This window comes from Berghia stephanieae, chromosome 8, assembly GCF_034508935.2.
Source record: "Berghia stephanieae isolate SIO BIC M18660-M18661 chromosome 8, UCSD_Bste_1.3, whole genome shotgun sequence".
Lineage (NCBI taxonomy): Eukaryota > Metazoa > Mollusca > Gastropoda > Nudibranchia > Aeolidiidae > Berghia > Berghia stephanieae.
The window spans coordinates 28,068,655-28,086,154 of NC_088367.1; the positions used below are offsets into that span (position 1 = coordinate 28,068,655).

The 17,500-nt window shown below is 36.0% G+C and overlaps 1 protein-coding gene across 2 annotated transcripts in view; it reads left to right on the forward strand.

Moving 5' to 3' along the window:
* LOC144978462 (gamma-aminobutyric acid type B receptor subunit 2-like) overlaps positions 1 to 17,500 on the forward strand; it is a 436,573-nt gene that overhangs the window by 380,841 nt on the left and 38,232 nt on the right. For both annotated transcript variants that reach the window (XM_078924574.1, XM_078924573.1), the window contains exons 4-10: positions 367 to 507; positions 2,212 to 2,391; positions 6,045 to 6,146; positions 7,702 to 7,767; positions 13,146 to 13,340; positions 15,204 to 15,404; positions 15,862 to 15,922. In XM_078924574.1, the coding sequence (XP_078780700.1) occupies positions 367 to 507; positions 2,212 to 2,391; positions 6,045 to 6,146; positions 7,702 to 7,767; positions 13,146 to 13,340; positions 15,204 to 15,404; positions 15,862 to 15,922 (946 nt within the window). The remainder of the gene's footprint in view (positions 1 to 366; positions 508 to 2,211; positions 2,392 to 6,044; positions 6,147 to 7,701; positions 7,768 to 13,145; positions 13,341 to 15,203; positions 15,405 to 15,861; positions 15,923 to 17,500) is intronic.

The window sequence follows — 17,500 nt, forward strand, 5'->3', positions numbered from 1 at the left end:
ACAACAGCAACAACAACAACAACAACAGCAACAACAACAACAACAACAACAACAACAACAAAACAATAAATCAAAACAAGCAAATAATAAACCACTTCTGTTTGAGGGACAACATGGCTCAGTGGTACAGTCTTTGCTTCCTACCCGAACGGCACAGAGTTCAATCACCCGCCGCTGCGCTGTGTGGCCTTGAGCAAGTCACCTCGCCCTAGCTCATCACTTTGCGTCTTCCCTTGGAATAGACCCTAAAGACAAACTTCCCCTAGGAGATGAATAAAGGGAATTTTATTTTATTTTTAAAAATTATTTGTTTTAATTCTTGCTTATGTCGTGACGTGTTTTCCTTTTGTGTTTGTATTTTCCCAGTGTGATATGGCAGTGGCTACCCGCACGTTCTTCGACATGATGGCGGACAGACACAGTATAACAGCCATGCTTTTCGGCGATGCCTGCTACAATGTGACTGGACCTATGGTACAAATTGCCGACCAGTGGGACATGTATCAGGTATGAATGAAAGCTTTTGATGTTGTTAGAACTCGATCAAATTAATGGCAAACGCAAATATTCTACGTATGAGATAACTCACTCACCCCTAACACCGACTATATCCGTAGTATCCCTGGGGTTAGTTTTACCCCATCATGCTTTTTATTACAGTTTTTCTTAGACAAATTATAGGCGTAGTGTCAAAGCTAATGTACTTAATGTTTACATTTTCATGGTAATTGAATAAAATTATCTATGCACACGATCATTTTTAACTCATTTTTTTCCAATTTTGAAAAGTAACAAAAATCTCTAGGATTGAGTGAGTTAAAAAATATATAATAGCACTCTTTCAACTAAATATTCGTTTATGGAATGAGCCCAGTCAAGAATTGATAGATAGAATCTAAAAGCAATGCAGCAGAATTTAGAAAGGTCTTAGAAACGTGGGGAAATACCCAATGAAATAATCTCGTGTATTTGAAATGTATGTATCTACGTATGTCTTGAACTGAATTGTACAATTAAATTTTTAAAATGGAGATTTTATATAGCGCAATATCCACTAAACGTGCTCAAAGCGCTTTACAAGGGAAGGGGTCTCTGGTCGACAGCAACATTTAACATTTAGGACGGGACATGACGTCTCTTAGGCGATATTACATTTTTTTGGACAGAGACAACGCTATTAATGGCCAATTACTCATTTTACCCCTGAGTCCGGTGAGAGATTGTGAGTAAAGAGCCTTCTTCAAGGCTCGAACCCACGCCCTGTCGATCCGAAAGCGAGGGTCCTACCACTAGACCACATAGCCGCACAATTGTAGAGGCTACTATAACGGTCACGACAAAGAAGAAGAAATGTACACAAAGCAATAATACGAAGATCCTTTTTCCAAGGACTCTACTTTTAATCCGGCACCACAGCGGGACTCGAACCTCGGGAAGGCTGGAATAACCCAGGCGTCAACCGTAGTGCAGCGCCGCAAGTTGAGCTAGGGCGAGGTGACTTGCTCAAAGCCACACAGCGCAGCAGCGGGTGATCGAACTCGGTACCTTTCGGGTACAATGGCAAAGACCATACCGCTGAGCCACGCTTCCCCTTACATGCTCTTAGCCATGCACCTCAAGCTACCACCTGAGGATGTTGCTCTTACGACGACCAAAATCTTCTGGAAACATTTGAAAATAATTTCCCTCTTAGGAACTAATTACTTTTATCCAAAGAGATTAATAAGAGATTTACTTGAGATTAATCTTTTTTTTTTAAAGTAGTCCTTCAGGATCATTGTATCCATAGAGCCGGAGATTATACCAGCTTCTTTAACGTGAAACGGACAATAGCTATTGCTTGCTACATATTTGGATAGGACGCTGTTCAATCGCACGTGCTTTACGCCATAACTTACAGACCAGGCGAACGAATCACTGCTTCGTGGACAGGTTGGTCAAAAAAGAAATCTCGGCTTCACATGAGATCGATCTCCGTCCTGTGTGTGTAAAATCAGTTTAAAACGGTAGCCTGAATAGCTTCAAACATTACACAAATATATGTGTGAAGTTACCACTGTTTAAAAAAATTGAATCGAGTGTAGTGAGAGATCTGTTCAAAATCCTTGACTGGCAAAAAAAAATTATCAACAAATAAATACATTACGTCAAGCGCAGTATATCTATGCAACTAAAAAAACAACCTTTACATCTTTGTATATCTTTCAACAGTTATCTTACGCGGACACCAACCCAATGCTTTCCGATAGGGCGGAATTTCCCAATTTCTACCGGACAGTGCCCAGTGACAATGACTTCAATCCAGCCCGCCTAGCCCTTCTGCGACACTTCAACTGGACCACAGTGGGCACTTTGGTTCACGCCAAATTAGGACGTGCGAGGCATGCTGTGGTATGTATATTATTATTTGAAACAGATTACCTATTAAAATTCGACGTCCACATTTTTTTAAAATTGCCGTAAATCCTCCCAACATCTGAATGTTTTGAAGCGAATGGGAGCAATCTATATTCACGTTTTCGTCCAACCAAGTCATCAATCACATGATTTGTTGCTGTCCAACGATTGGATGTTTCTTCAGAGATGTAAACACGCTGCTTTGTTTATGAAAGTTGTAACCATACCCATGTGTCAAGCCGAACGCAATGACCAATCGTGATGTTAGATATTTCAAAAACTGTGAACACTTTTCACTATGTGAGTCACTTTGAGCACATATTCCACTGTGACCAATGACCTCGAGCACATGGAAATGTAATATAGATCATGCCCATTGGTGAACACCTTTTAAAATTAAACAGACTTACTATCCTTCATACATTCATTCTCTCATATTTCAATTTTTGCCCAATGGCATGACACTTCTGCTCCAAAGCAACCACAAATAAAATAGAAAAAAGTCCAAGAACGAGCCCTTCGATTTCTTTACACCGACAACAGTAGGTCTTATGATGACCAATTAACAAGAGTCCAAGACCCCGCATTAGAAATCAAAAGAATACGCACAATGGCAACAGAAACTTTTAAAATCCTTTATAATTTGTCCCCTCCAATCCTCAACAACTTAATCACTTTCAAGGAAAGAAAATATAAGTTTAGGAATACAGCGTTGCTATGCCAAATCCAAAACAACCTCTTTCGGAGAGCAATCTTTTAAATACGTATTGCGCTGCTGTGTTGAGGAACAGTTTAGCTGCAGCTATTCTTAACCCAAAGCTTTTTATTTAGTGGGTCTTTAAATTATTTTGATATTAATTTCCATCCATACTTTAAACTAAAAGTATTGTATTTAATTTTAATGTATAAAGGAAGTGGAAGATCAGAGAGAGAGAGAGAGAGGGGGGGGGGGAGAGAGTGTGTGTGTGTGTGTGTGTGAGAGAGAGAGAGAGAGAGTGCATGATTTATTTTTATATTTACATAGATTTATGTATAATAATTTAGATGTCGGAGAAAGATAAAGATATAATATTTATCTAATCTTTCTTATTTATTGTTTGCATTTACTATTATTCCTGTGTATTCTGAGTGATGTGCTCAATATTTCCGACAATATAGAAATGTTGAATTGAATATAATTGAATTGAATTGAGTTTTGCAAAAGGAAGTTTGCAGTTTGAAGGAATATGCAAAGGCTAAACTCAGCAAAAACTAGAGGTGCCTAAATGAGCCAATAAGATGGAGAGAAAGACAAAGGAAGTAAATGTGACTCATATATAAGGGAACAATGACGTTTCGGTCTTTGACCTTTTTCAAGTGAACACGATAAATATATATATATATATATATATATATATATATATATTATATATATATATATATATATATATAATACAAATGCGGAACATGGGCATTGACTGGAACCGAAGAGCAAAGATTAGACAGATTGCATAGAAAACAACTGAAAAGAGTCCTGAATATACGATACCCCACAAAAATAAGCAATAAAACACTGTATGAAAATACAATGAAAAACCCTTATCCATTTAAATCCTGGAGGCAAGATGGCGGCTTTTTTGGGGGGCATATACTCAGAAGAGATGTAAATATACCAGCTAATAAAGCTATGAGTACTTTTTTCACCCCATCTGGACACAAGAAATATAAAGGCAAACCACCCACGTCAATTCACACTGTCTTCAATAGAGACCTAAGACGCCTTCAAAATAACAAACAAAGTATTAAAATCAAAGGAAGACCTTACGAAATTAGCATCCACAGCAAAAGACCATGAACAGTGGAAGGAAATGACACGGATGATTAGAGAGGCAGCCGAGGCGTCCCGGTCGGATGATTAGGAAGCGAAATGCCTTAAGTCAGTAAGTCATACATATATATATATATATATATATATATATATATATATATATATATATATATATATTGAATCGTGTTTGATACAAATATGGTACGAAATATGGTAGACTGTCTCAAACATTGTGGTAAATATTTTAAATAATATAATATATATATATATATATATATATATATATATATATATATATATATATATATATATGAGATTGAAAACGGCCAAAGGAAGAAATGTCGTTCCCTTATGTATGAGTCACATTAAAATTTACTCCTTTATCTCTCTCTAATCTAAAATCAGCAACTGGACTGTGATTTTGTATTCTTACAAAAAGCACTTTTTTTACATTTTGACCAGAATAATGAAACTTGAAATATCAATATTAAAGTGACCCAAGACATCTTGCCACGAACAATCATCGCCCGTTAGATTATATAATATAATAACATGAGCAAATTGTGGGAGTCGTAGTAGTTTTTTGGGGGTTTTTTCTGGCGGGGGGGGGGGGGGGGGGTTGTTGTTCTTATTATTTAGTTTTTATACTTTCTTTTTCTCTTTTTAAGTTTTCTTTTGTTTGTTTTTTTTTTTATTTCTCTTTTTAAAAATATTTATTTACTTATTTATTTTTACTGCTGTTTTTGTTGTTGTTTTGTTTAGAAAATGTTATTTCCTCTTTTGATATAAAGATAGAATTATTTAATTTGACCCAAATAATCCAAAAACTCTCAGTTCTTGTGATGTATTTTTGATTCTATATTATCTTTTTTAGAAAATAATATTAATGGATTTTATTATAACAATTAAGATAGATCTGATTTATGTTGAAATAAGGTTGTTATAAGCGGTCATTTTCGTGTCGTTCGTTGCGAAAATAGACAGATCTTTAATTTCTCTGATGGAATCATAAACAATCTCACATTCGTTGGCTTATTTATTAATTGGGAAGAAAGAGGAGAATGATAGAAGGGATGGAGAAGGCGAAGAAAGAAGAAGAAGAAGAAGAAGAAGAAGAAGAAGAAGAAGAAGAAGAAGAAGAAGAAGAAGAAGAAGAAGAAGAAGAACAATAACAACAACAACAACAACAACAACAACAACAACAACAACAACGACAACGACAACAACAACAAGAACAAGAAGAACAAGAACAAGAACAAGAAGAACAAGAACAAGAACAAGAAGAGAAAGAGAGAGGAGGATAAAAAGAAGAGAAGAGAGAGAAAGAAGAAGAAGAAGGAAAAGAGAGAGAGTGAGGAGAGTAGAGTAGTAGTAGTAGTAGTAGTAGGTAGTAGTAGTAGTAGTAGTGTAGTAGTAGTAGTAGTAGTAGTAGTAGTAGTAAGTAGTAGTAGTAGTAGTAGTAGTAGTAGTAGAGTAGTAGTAGTAGTAGTAGTAGTATTAGTATTTAGTAGTAGTAGTAGTAGTAGTAGTAGTAGTAGTAGTAGTAGTAGTAGTAGTAGTAGTAGTAGTAGTAGTAGTAGTAAGTCGTAGTAATAGTATTAGTAGTAGAAGAAGAAGAAGAAAGAAGAGAAGAGAAAGAGAGAGAGAGAGGAGGAAAAGGAGAGAGGAGAGAGGAGGGGAGGGGAGAGAGAGGGCCAAGAGGAGGGGGTTGACTACGAAACGAGAAGGTAGGGGACAAAAAGGAGAAAAAAAAGAATTTGTTATAGACTAGAGATCATATATAGGTTCAGTCAATCTACCACTGGTTTAAAGAAACTTATCCTTTCCACACTCGATCCAGGCACATGATCAGTTCGTCACATTGATGGAGAAGAACAAAATCAACATATCCCTGATGGAGAGCTTCGCTGACGACCCGGAACAAGCAGTGAAAACTTTGAAGGTAAGGAAATTTTAATTTAGTTGAAAAACCAATGACCGCACATTTAGTTTAGTTAAGATAAGATAATATATATAATAAATAAATAAAATAAATAAAATTTCCTTTAAACATCCCATAGAAGGGAAGATTGGAATGACCCAGGCGTCAGCCGCAGTGCATCGCCTCGAATTGAGCTAAGTTGAGGTGACTTGCTCAAGGCCACACGCGCAGCGGCGGGTGATCGAACTCGGTACCTTTCGGGTAGGAAGCAAAGACCGTACCGCTGAGCCACGCTGCCCCTTTAAATATACTTTATTGATCCTTTATAGAAAATATAACTAAGTACCATATCGAAGTGTAATAAGACATTTCCTCATTCTGGTAATGCATTCACTCATCTACAATCTTTAAAACAAAGACCTAAACAGCAAGCATTCTAACATAATGCATTTGTAAGTAAATATATTTCTAGAAGTATTAATTAATCTATCTTGTATATGTTATTATTTCTAATTAAATCTAGAGTTTATGAAAGTAGATAAATTTCAAAAACTATAAAGGAAAGTGAAAATATACTTATCATTTTAATTCACAAAAAAATGGGGTTTTTTATACACCGCAATATCCACAAAACGTACTCAAATCGCTTTACAAGGGGTCCTTGACCAACAGCAACACGTGACGTGTAGAACGAGACATGACGCCTGTTAGGAAGATGACAATTTCTTTTCGACAGAGACAACTCTGTAACGGCCAGATACTCATTTTACACCCGAGTACGCTGAGAGAATGTGAATAAAGAGCCTTTTTCAAGGACTTAACTATGCACCGAGCGAGGCTCGAACCCAGGACCTTCCGAGGAATGAACAGCTGTAGCTATTTGATAGATCAGTTAAATGCGTTAAACCATAATATGTTGATTGGAAGACATTTTCTTATCAACAAGGGGAGCGATCTATATTCATGTTTTCGTCCAACCTAGTCATCGATACATGATTTGTTGCCGTACAACGATTGGACATTTCTCAATAAATTGGCTGTTGTATTTATGAAAGTTGTAAACATACCCATGCTGCCGTTTTATTAAAGAACACAGTATGGGCTATCTGGTTAACATTGTATATATACTGTGTTTTTTTTCAAAGCAACTGCAGCATGTGTCATGCTGAACAAAATGACCAATTGTGATGTTGGAACTTTCTATAACAGTGAACACGTTTCACTATGAGGGTCACTTTGAGCACACTTTGCAATAATATGACCAATGACCTCGAGCACATGGACAAGTAATAAAGATCATTCCCATTCCCTCCCAACAGCAGATGTGTTTAGATGAAATTAGGTTATTTTAAAATTTGTCTTGAAAAAGTGTACAGTTGTTTAAAATTGCCTCGAACACGAACAATGAAAATATAAATCAAATCTCTCTCTCTCTCTCTCTCTCTCTCTCTCTCTCTCTCTCTCTCTCTCTCTCTCTCTCCCTTTCTCATCACAGACACACACACATACACACAAACACCCAACACACACACACACACACAAACACACACACAAGCTAAAGTGTTCTTTTTTTCAGGCGCATGATGTCCGCATCATTGTGTGTAACTTTGGCCAAGTTGTGGCAAGACGAGTCTTTTGCGTGGTGAGTATAGATAAGTAGCAATCTGAAATTTGTTTCAACGAGCACTCACTGTGTACACAGTAAATAGGACTTCGGTGCTGTGAGGCCATAATATTATATTTATATCGTTTTTGTTACACATTGCTGTTGTTTGATTTGTTTCTTTGTTTGCTGTTTTTTATGTTATTTGTATTGTTTGTTTGGGTTTCTTTTGTTGGTTTTGTGTGTGTTTGTGTGTGTGTGTGTGTGCGTGTGCGTGTGTGTGAATGGGTATTTTTTGTTCTTTTTGTGGGGATATTTGTTTGTTTGTTTGTTTTTTGTTTTGTTTTTTTTTTCTTTTTTTTTTTTGTTTGATTTTGTTTTGTTTTGTTTAGTTGGTCTATAATTTTTCAATATTTTTTGTTAAGGGTTAGACCGTCTATCTATATTTTAAGTTCATTTGTTAAAATTTATATTTCGTTGTTTTTTCATGTTTTGTAGACTTTTTTCTTATTGTGTGTTTTAACATATTTTTATTTTTTTTGTACTTATTTCAGACATATAACATTTATAGTTGTCGCATAGTTTTTATGGATTATATGCACTTATCTGCTTGTTGAGCGAAAAATAATTTTAGCTAAATGAGCACTGTGATCATTAATTTTGCATTTTCTCTATGGGAAAAAAAACGCTATTGTCAACAATGACAATAATTAAGTAGAAAAAATGTATTTTTGTCGGAGGCTGAGAGACTAAAATTAATTATAATATTACACTGGCTAGAGTTATACCTTTAGGCAAAGGAATTATCGATATTTTGTTACCAATTGTTGTCGGGATTTTTATACGAAAGACAGAAACAATAGTCTACTCCCACGTATTAAATATTCACTGGGTTTCTCCAAAATATTCTTAACCGACGGGGTTGGATTTTATTCTAACCTGGCATCATATTATGGTATTGTTTTCACCAAAAGATAATAATAATAATAATAATAATAATAATAATAATAATAATAATAATAATAATAATAATAATAATAATAATAATAATAATAGATCTTTATTGTCCATAAATATTGCAATTTGTCATTTAGTTACACTTGTTATAACGTTAAATGATAACTATAACATTGAACAGATATTTCACTCCTACTTATTTTCTCTCTCTCTCTCTCTCTCTCTCTCTCTCTCTCTCTCTCTCTCTCTCTCACACACACACACACACACACTCTCTATCTCTCTCAAAGGAATGCGACTCAGGCTTTATTGAAGAAAAAATGACACATCGGTATTATTACTGCTCTCTTTGTGTGAATCCTGTTAAGTTTGCTGCAGATGAATCGAGATAGGTTATGATGGGAGAAATTATGATTTGAAAGAAATTCAGTCTTGCAGTTAAAGGGTCAAGACAAAGAAGGAAGAAAGTTTCTATTTTTATTGTTATTTATTTTACTCATTGGTCACTACACGTGAGTTCCTAACATTAATTGTTTGTCTGTAAACCAGTTTGTTGTCTGAGTTTCATAATCATGTTTATTCCAGTGATAGACAATAAATAATGATATACTTTCCTAGTTACATCAGCTGTATTTAAATCAACGAAAAGACCGTATTTGATGAAGCTTTTTTTAAATAAAACTATGGATTTTCACCCTTCAATTTCAAAGCAAAGAACTGAGTTATAAGTAAACAATATGTAGTAAAAATCGTTTTTTATATAAACGGCTTCAAAGTTCAAAGTGCAAGGAAATATATGTGATTAAATGTGTCAGTGCATTTCATAATCAGTCGGGAGGAGAACGTTTCATTGTTTTGAAATATGCTCCTCAGAGCATTTTAATCTTTATGTGAAGTAAATCGGGTAATTTGTCATGAAGTTATCGTCAGATGTATGGGAAAGATATCTAGCAACTTTTCTCAAATTTCATACTTTTTCAACTTGACTAGCTGTAAAAAAATATATTTAGAAATGAAGTTAAGCTTTGATATTTCCCAAAGATGTACAAAAAGGGTTGATTTAATCATTGATGACAAGAACTCATTTTTGACCTTCTAACTAAACTTGGCAATATCTCAGTTCAAACCTTCTCACCATCCGGCTGATTATGTCATTTACTGTAACAAATATTAAGTGTAAATTTGTGTAATTCTCTCCCTACCAACTAATTTCAGGATTTTTCCCGAAATATTATACTTACTCAACATGGGTATCCCAAATAAAAATTCCGTTATACAAATAGCAAACATTAAATTACAAAGCCACATGTGTCCTCCCAAACCATGGAAAATTACACTTTATTTATCAAAATCGGAAAATAAATAAAACATGTATGGGTTTATAAAGTTTCATTTTTTGATGATTTGTGAAGGAAAATAAATCTTGGTTAGGGAAAGAAAAAAAATAGGCTTCGTTTACATGGATGACGCTAAGCACTGACACAAGGCTAGCAGGCCCAATATGGGACATTATTATCTTTAAAGGCTTCTCATTTTAATGGTATAAGTTTTTCATCAATAACTTAAACTTAAATTCAAGTGTCAGAGAGAGAGAGAGAGAGAGAGAGAGAGAGAGAGAGAGAGAGAGAGAGAGAGAGAGAGAGACGGTTCATGTCGGGCTACTTCTAGTGATGATTCATAAAGAAACATTCACATGTTAACAGCTAGCAGTAGATAGTGCGGCTATGTGGTCTTGTGGTATGGCACTCGCTTTCGATTCGGAAGGTCCTGGGTTCGAGCGTCGCTCGGCGCATAGTTGAGTCCTTGGAAAAGACTCTTTACTCTCATTCTCTCAGGTTTAAAGTGAGTACCTGGCCGTTAACAGCGTTGTCTCTGTCGGAAAAAGAATGTATTATCGCCTATTAGGCGTCATGTCTCGTTTTATATGTTACCTGTTACTGTTTGTCAGGGACAGCTTGTAACGCTTGAGGGACACGCTTTGAGCACCATTAGTGGATATTGCCATATATAAATGATCTGTTAAATGCTCTATTTAAGTAGTTTGGGATACCTACTCAACTCAATAATAAAATAAAAACTCGATTTGAAAGCACTAAGTATGCTATCTATACATACTACTATTCATAACTTCGGCAAGATGCGCTTTACAAAACTGTTTTCGTTTTGTTTTAATTTAGTGACGTGCAAAACAAATCTTTATAAGAAAGATGTTCATTATTGTATCATAACAAATTAAATATTACGGTTTTCCTGTGGTTGGTAATGTAGATGTTGAAGCTCAAAGAAATAAATAACAATGTGAATATGAATGTAGATAAGCTTCAATTTAATAAACGAAAACAGATAATGTGGAATTTTCGGGTTTCCCCTTTATCAACAAAACTGATGAATGAAAAAACACTAGATACAGACGAATAAGGTAATGTGTAATAATGGCGTTGTTAAGGTGACTGACTTCAATAAAAAGACATTACCTAAAAAAACATTTTAAAAAAAACAACAACAACAACAACAGAACAAACAAATATAAAAAGAAACGAAAAGAAAAACAAAAAAAAAGAGTCCAAAGACAACAGCTATCGGTCAGGCTTCACCTCCCTAAAGAACTGAACGTGTGTCAAGTCAGTGCTATTCATTGTAAAAGTAACCAGTACTGTTCAATTTTAGTCCATTGGGTACACAGTCCGAAAACGATTCTGTCAAGGAAACAATTGAGACTAACTATAAATCATTTTCATTCGATGGATTCTTTGACCACGGTACAAAATGATTCTTAAAACAACTCAGGCTTGGTAGGTATTTTTTTAAAATACTAAAAACCTTTTAAACTTCCTACAAACCGATCCGTCTTTTTTCAGTTCGATCTGTAGGTTTTGGGGGTCCCGATAACTCAGTTGGTAAAGCACTCACTTTACGCGCATAGAGGCCGAAATCGATACCGAGTGAAGTCGAGATTATTTTTTATGACCCCCCCCCCCCCCCCTTTGTCCATCGACCGGTGATTTGGCGGAAAGTATTTTACGATAGACAGTGTCTTATCCAAAGAGTAGCAAGCAATTACTGCTTCCGTTCCACACTATAGGATAGCGGGATTAACTCATGATCCACGAGTCCAATGGGTCTGAACGATTTCAGGGAGAGAGAGAGAGAGAGAGAGAGAGAGAGAGAGAGAGAGAGAGAGAGAGAGAGATATCTGTAGGTTTGTTTTCAATGTTAATATACATATCAAACTTTTCTTACATATTAAGCGGTCCATTTAGACCGAGCCATTGATGGTGTATTCATGAAATGGTAAATCCTAAATTTAGACCAGGAGTTCGAATTCGTTTCGATTCCGATGGGTATGACCACTTTCGATTTACCATACCTGTTGTAGAAGCGGTTCAAATGACTTTATTTAACTCACCCATTCTTAGAGACTTTTGCTACTTTTCAAAATTCGAAAAAATTTATTCAAAATGAGCATGTGCATAGATAGTTTTATTCAACTATCATTAACATGTAAAAACTAAAAACATTAGCTTTGATGATTTGTCTAATAAAAATGTAATGAATAGGCATGGGGTAAAAGTAACCCGGGTACTCAACGGATATAATCGGTGTTAGGGTTGATTGAGTTCATAATAATAATATAATAGTATCGAACATGCTGGGGGTTTTTTATTACTATCCGTTAAAGAATTGAAATAGCTCAAAAACAAAAAATAATAGAAACATCTAGTTTTTTTGCATATTTTCCATCACTATTCAAGTTGTTTGTGGTAAATCTTTCAGGAAGATTCTATAAACCGGCACAATACAGTGTTTATAACACCTTCCTGAAATTTTCACCTAAAAACTTGGATAATGATAGAAAACTATGCAAAAAAACTCGATGTTTCTATCATTTCTAGTTTTTAGGCTCTTTTAATTCTTTTTCAGATACATTTAAAAAACATTCTGTACTTTTCTGTGCGACTATGCGGTCTTCTGGTAGGTATGACACTCGCTTTCGGATAGGAAGGTCCTGGCTTCGAGCCTCGGTCGGCGCATAGTTGAGTCCTTGAAAAGGGCTCTTTACTCACATTCTCTCACCGTATTCAAGTGCATAATGAGTACCTGGCTTTTGTTTTTTCGTTTGTTTGTTTTTTTTTGTTTTGTTTTGTTTTGTTTTGTTTTGTATTGTTTGTTTTTTTGTTGTTGTTGTTTTTTAGACCTTTGTTGTTGTGCCATCGAGCTGGTTAGTGTTTGACTAAATCGCATACTTTACTTCGAACAAGATATCTGTATGTGTGTGTGTGTGTGTGTGTGTGTGTGTGTGTGACTGTTATGGTGATTTCGTAGTCTAATGAATGAACTTGTGTGATACCAAAAAAAACTATTATTGTAAAGCAACTCTGAGCACTATTTGTAGATACTGACGCTATATCAAATAATAATTATCATAATCTGCTTGTATTTAAAATCTATATTCAATCCAGGCCCGGAAACATGAGCTGTTTGGTCCGAAAATTCAATGGATTGTCCTCGGAACTTACGACCATGGCTGGTGGAATAAAGCACCGGATAACGAAGTCCCTTGTACGGCAGAGGAACTAAATGATACACTCCACGGTTACTTAGCAACGGATGTCCTTCCGCTCAGCACCAGTGAAGAAGTGACAGAGTCTGGAAAAGTGAGTAATTTTATAGATATAGATTTATATCATAATATCATAATCTCACAGGAAAGATAGAAGGTAAAAAGAGTAAAGGTAGACAACGAAAAACATATTTGAATAGTTTGAACAGCTGGGTGACAAAGAAAGAGAAGTGTAATATTAGTTGGGGTTTTTTTTTTTAGGTTATCTGCTGATCAGAGAGATGGATGGCGTACCATGATCACCGATGTCTGGCAGAGACTTGGTACTTGAAGAAGAAGAAGAAGAAGAAGAAGAAGAAGAAGAAGAAGAAGAAGAAGAAGAAGAAGAAGAAGAAGAAGAAGAAGAAGAAGAAGAAGAAGAAGAAGAAGAAGAAGAAGAATTAGAGTTACAAGTTATGCAATCTTTATGTCTATCTTTTATTTTGGAATAAAGATAAATATTTATCACCTTATTCAATCCGAGAATGCACATGATGTTGAAAATTACTTTGAACTCAATTCTGATTGAATAGAGTAAATGCAGTTTCTTAAACTAAGGAACAAAACTTGATAAGTAAGCCTGCATCATCATCATCATCATCATCATCATCATCATCATCATCATCATCATCATCATCATCATCATCATCATCATCATCATCATCATCGTCATCAACAACAACAACAAGATCATCATCATCGTCGTTCTGCAGTTGCCCCATTCGTTTGAGTATCAATGGGCTTCAACAGTCGTGACGTCACTTCCCTCATAATGACGCATAGTAACTTAGAAACTGGTTCTAAACTATCGGAGAAATGTCGGAAGCCCTTATGAAATACTTCTCCGACGAGCATAAAAATGTATCCAGAGGAGAAAGCGTAATAAATGTGATCATGTTTTGACTTTTATACATTCTGATCACATGACATGTGAAAATGTTCTAGCCAGCATGAAGAATAAAAAGTACCGATTTTCATTGTTTGGAACCAAGTTGCTTGTTGCTGGGCGGACGTGACATCAGACTATTGAATCCTATTGACAATTTACAGGAGGACGGCAGAGCACGACAGTACCGTGTCGTCGGAGTCAGTCTCCAGTGTGGGTTAGCACTTATAAATTATCGTACTTATCTTATTTAAAGCTAGATAAATATAGGATTAGGACTAGACGTCTATCCTTCAAATATACAGTAACTAGTTACATAGTTTCAAATGGCACGGAATGACATGTAGGTACTTATTTGCATTTCTGATAACCCAAATTATTATGTTCTCATTGCCAAATTCATTATGGGCTTATTGTTGTGATGGAAATCTCCACACAAAAAAAGAAGCAAAATATTGTCCATTGCAACAATGTTAAACTAGGCCCATAAGTAGGTTCGGATTCCAGACCTGCATATATGTACACGTCGTCTGAAACCAACGCAAAATAGTGTCCATTACAACAATGTTGATACGGACCCATAACTGCGTTTAGATATAAAAACTGGAAATAGGATTCAATAGTCTGATCTCACGTCCGCCCAGCAACCCGCTGCTTGGTTCAAAACAAAGAAAATTGGTACTTTTTATTCTTCATGCTTGTCATGTGATCAGAATTTATTAAAGTCAAAACATGATCAGATTTATAATGTTTTTCTCCTCTGGATACATGTTTATGCTCGTCGGAGAAGTATTTCATAAGGGCGTCCGCCATTGTTCCGATAGTTTAGAACCAGTTACTAAGCTACTACAAGGGAAGTGACGTCATGACTGTGTGAATCCTATTATGTTCACATCGGCATGGAATGTAACATTAAAAAGATGTAGGTAGATTCAAACATGCTTTTTGAATCGTATTACACAAAATTGATTGATCAATTCAAATAAAAATTTTCATTAACGCAAAGTTACTCACTCGCAACCTCTGTTTCAGACCCCATCTGAATATCTTCAATTGTACAAAGAGATGAGTGGAAGTGATGAGAGCAAATATCATGGCTACGCCCATGACGGGGTGTGGGTCATTGCCAAGGCAGTTGACCGCCTGTTCAAAGAAGGCACTGTTTCCAACGAAACCTTCAGGGGCGAACTAGTGGCCAAGATGCTCAACGATACTTCTTTCATAGGGGTTACGGTAAGATGTTTCTCCTGACGTTTTTCCTGTTTATTAGGTAGTAGGTTTGTTATTTTGCTTCTTCTTCTTCTTCTTCTTCTTCTTCTTCTTCTTCTTCTTCTTCTTCTTCTTCTTCTTCTTCTTCTTCTTCTCCAACATCTTCCTCAGTTAATGGAAAGAGCCCTCATCTCAAAGGCAAAAAACTTATATCAATCTCGATAGCAGTTGTCACGACCCAGCAGTGATTGGGTAGCTGATGTTGTTAGATCTGACATATGTGAAGTGTTTTGGTTTAAACCAGCATCTTATCTAAAGGGTAGCAAGCAACTTCTACGGTGTGTTTAACGAAACAGATACCGATATTCCCATAAAACTCTAAAAGAAAGCAACTGTGATGTGGAAAGATTTTGATCTACTATATATATTTTTGTTTCGTGAATTTTGAAAATATTAATGTTTTTTACTGTCGCCAACACAGGGCAAAGTTCAGTTCTTGAAGGGTGACCGACTTGGAAGTATGGAGATGTTACAAATGCAATGTGAGTACTTTAACAATGCTTGTCTTTGTGTAACGTATTGCCTTATTCTGATGCCGAAATTGGATTCAATAGTCTGATGCCACGTCCGCCCAGCTACGAGCTGCTTGGTTCTAAGCAAAGAGAAGCTTCATGCTGGCTTGAACTTTTTCACATGCCATGTCATCAGAATGTATAAAAGTCAAAACGTGATCAGATTTATAATGTTTTTCTCCTCTAGGTACACTTTTATGCTCGTCGTAAAAGTTTTTCATAAGGGCGTCCGCCATTGTTCCGATAGTTTAGAACCAGTTACTAAGATACTATGCGTCATTACGAAGGAAATGACGTCACGACTATTGAAGCCTATTACCACCAATTATCCCCTAAAGCGTAATAACACAGAAAATAGAAATAGAAAGGGGGGCGGGGGGGGGGGGAGAGGCCTATGTGGTCTTGTGGTTTGACACTAGATTTTTGATCGGAAGGTCCTGGGTTCGAGCCTCGCTTGGCGCATAGTTGAGTCCTTGAAAAAGGCTCTTTACTCACATTTTCTCACAGTACCCAGGTGTAAAATGAGTGCCAGGCCGTTAACAGCGTCGTCTATGGCAGAAAAAAATTGTAATATCTCCTTAAAGGCTTCATGTCTCATGCACATTTATACTTGTTGCTGTTGGTCATTAACCCCTTGTAAAGCGCCTTGAGCACGTTTAGTGGATATTGCTCTGTATAAAAGCTCAAGTTTTTTGTTTGTTATTTTAGTTATTGAAAAATGGGGGGGGGGGTTGCACTTTGACCAAACTTCAGTAGAAGGGGATCGGAATTGAAAGAAAAAAAAGGGGGAGGGGTGCGATTTGACCACAGAAGGGGGAGGGGGGACGCAATTTAACCAACACATAAGGGGAGGGGGTACGCCTTATGGGCATTTTCTCATTTAGACGAGGCGAGATGTGATGAAGAAAGTGCTTTTTTTTCAATTAAATATTATACTGCTAGTAAAATAACAACGGCAACATAAAGAGTATCTTTTTTCATGGGCACATTTCTTCGCGAGACTGAAATTTAATAGAAGGGGGCTTGCGAATAAGCTTGGTGGAAGGAGGGGGAGGTCGGGGGGGGGGGGGCGTTGAGCAAAGCTTCTGGAAAAGAAAAGACGGGGGTGGGGGGGGCGTCCATTTAATACATTAGAGTATAGAGAAATCACGGTTGACAGGAAATTGCCAAAAATCCTTAAAGCTTTCACGATCTTTTCTCATTATATCATCTTAAATTATAGATTTAACGTAACACACAATATTATTTTAACTATCTTCACATTTGACCAAGGTAATAGGTACCCCACTGTCTTCTAACGGCAAACTGCTGGAGTGATATGGATGCTGAAAATTGTATTTATCGTCAAACATTGTGAAACCTTGGTTAATTTCATCTATTCATTTCCAATGTTCGAGATGGTCAATTGGATTATAATTTGTATATCCCAGGTTCAAAACTTCATTTTAATATATATATATATATATATATATATATATATATATATATATATATATATATTATCTTTTAGGTCGCTGTCTGGTTACCCCTTTTGATAACATGAGTGAT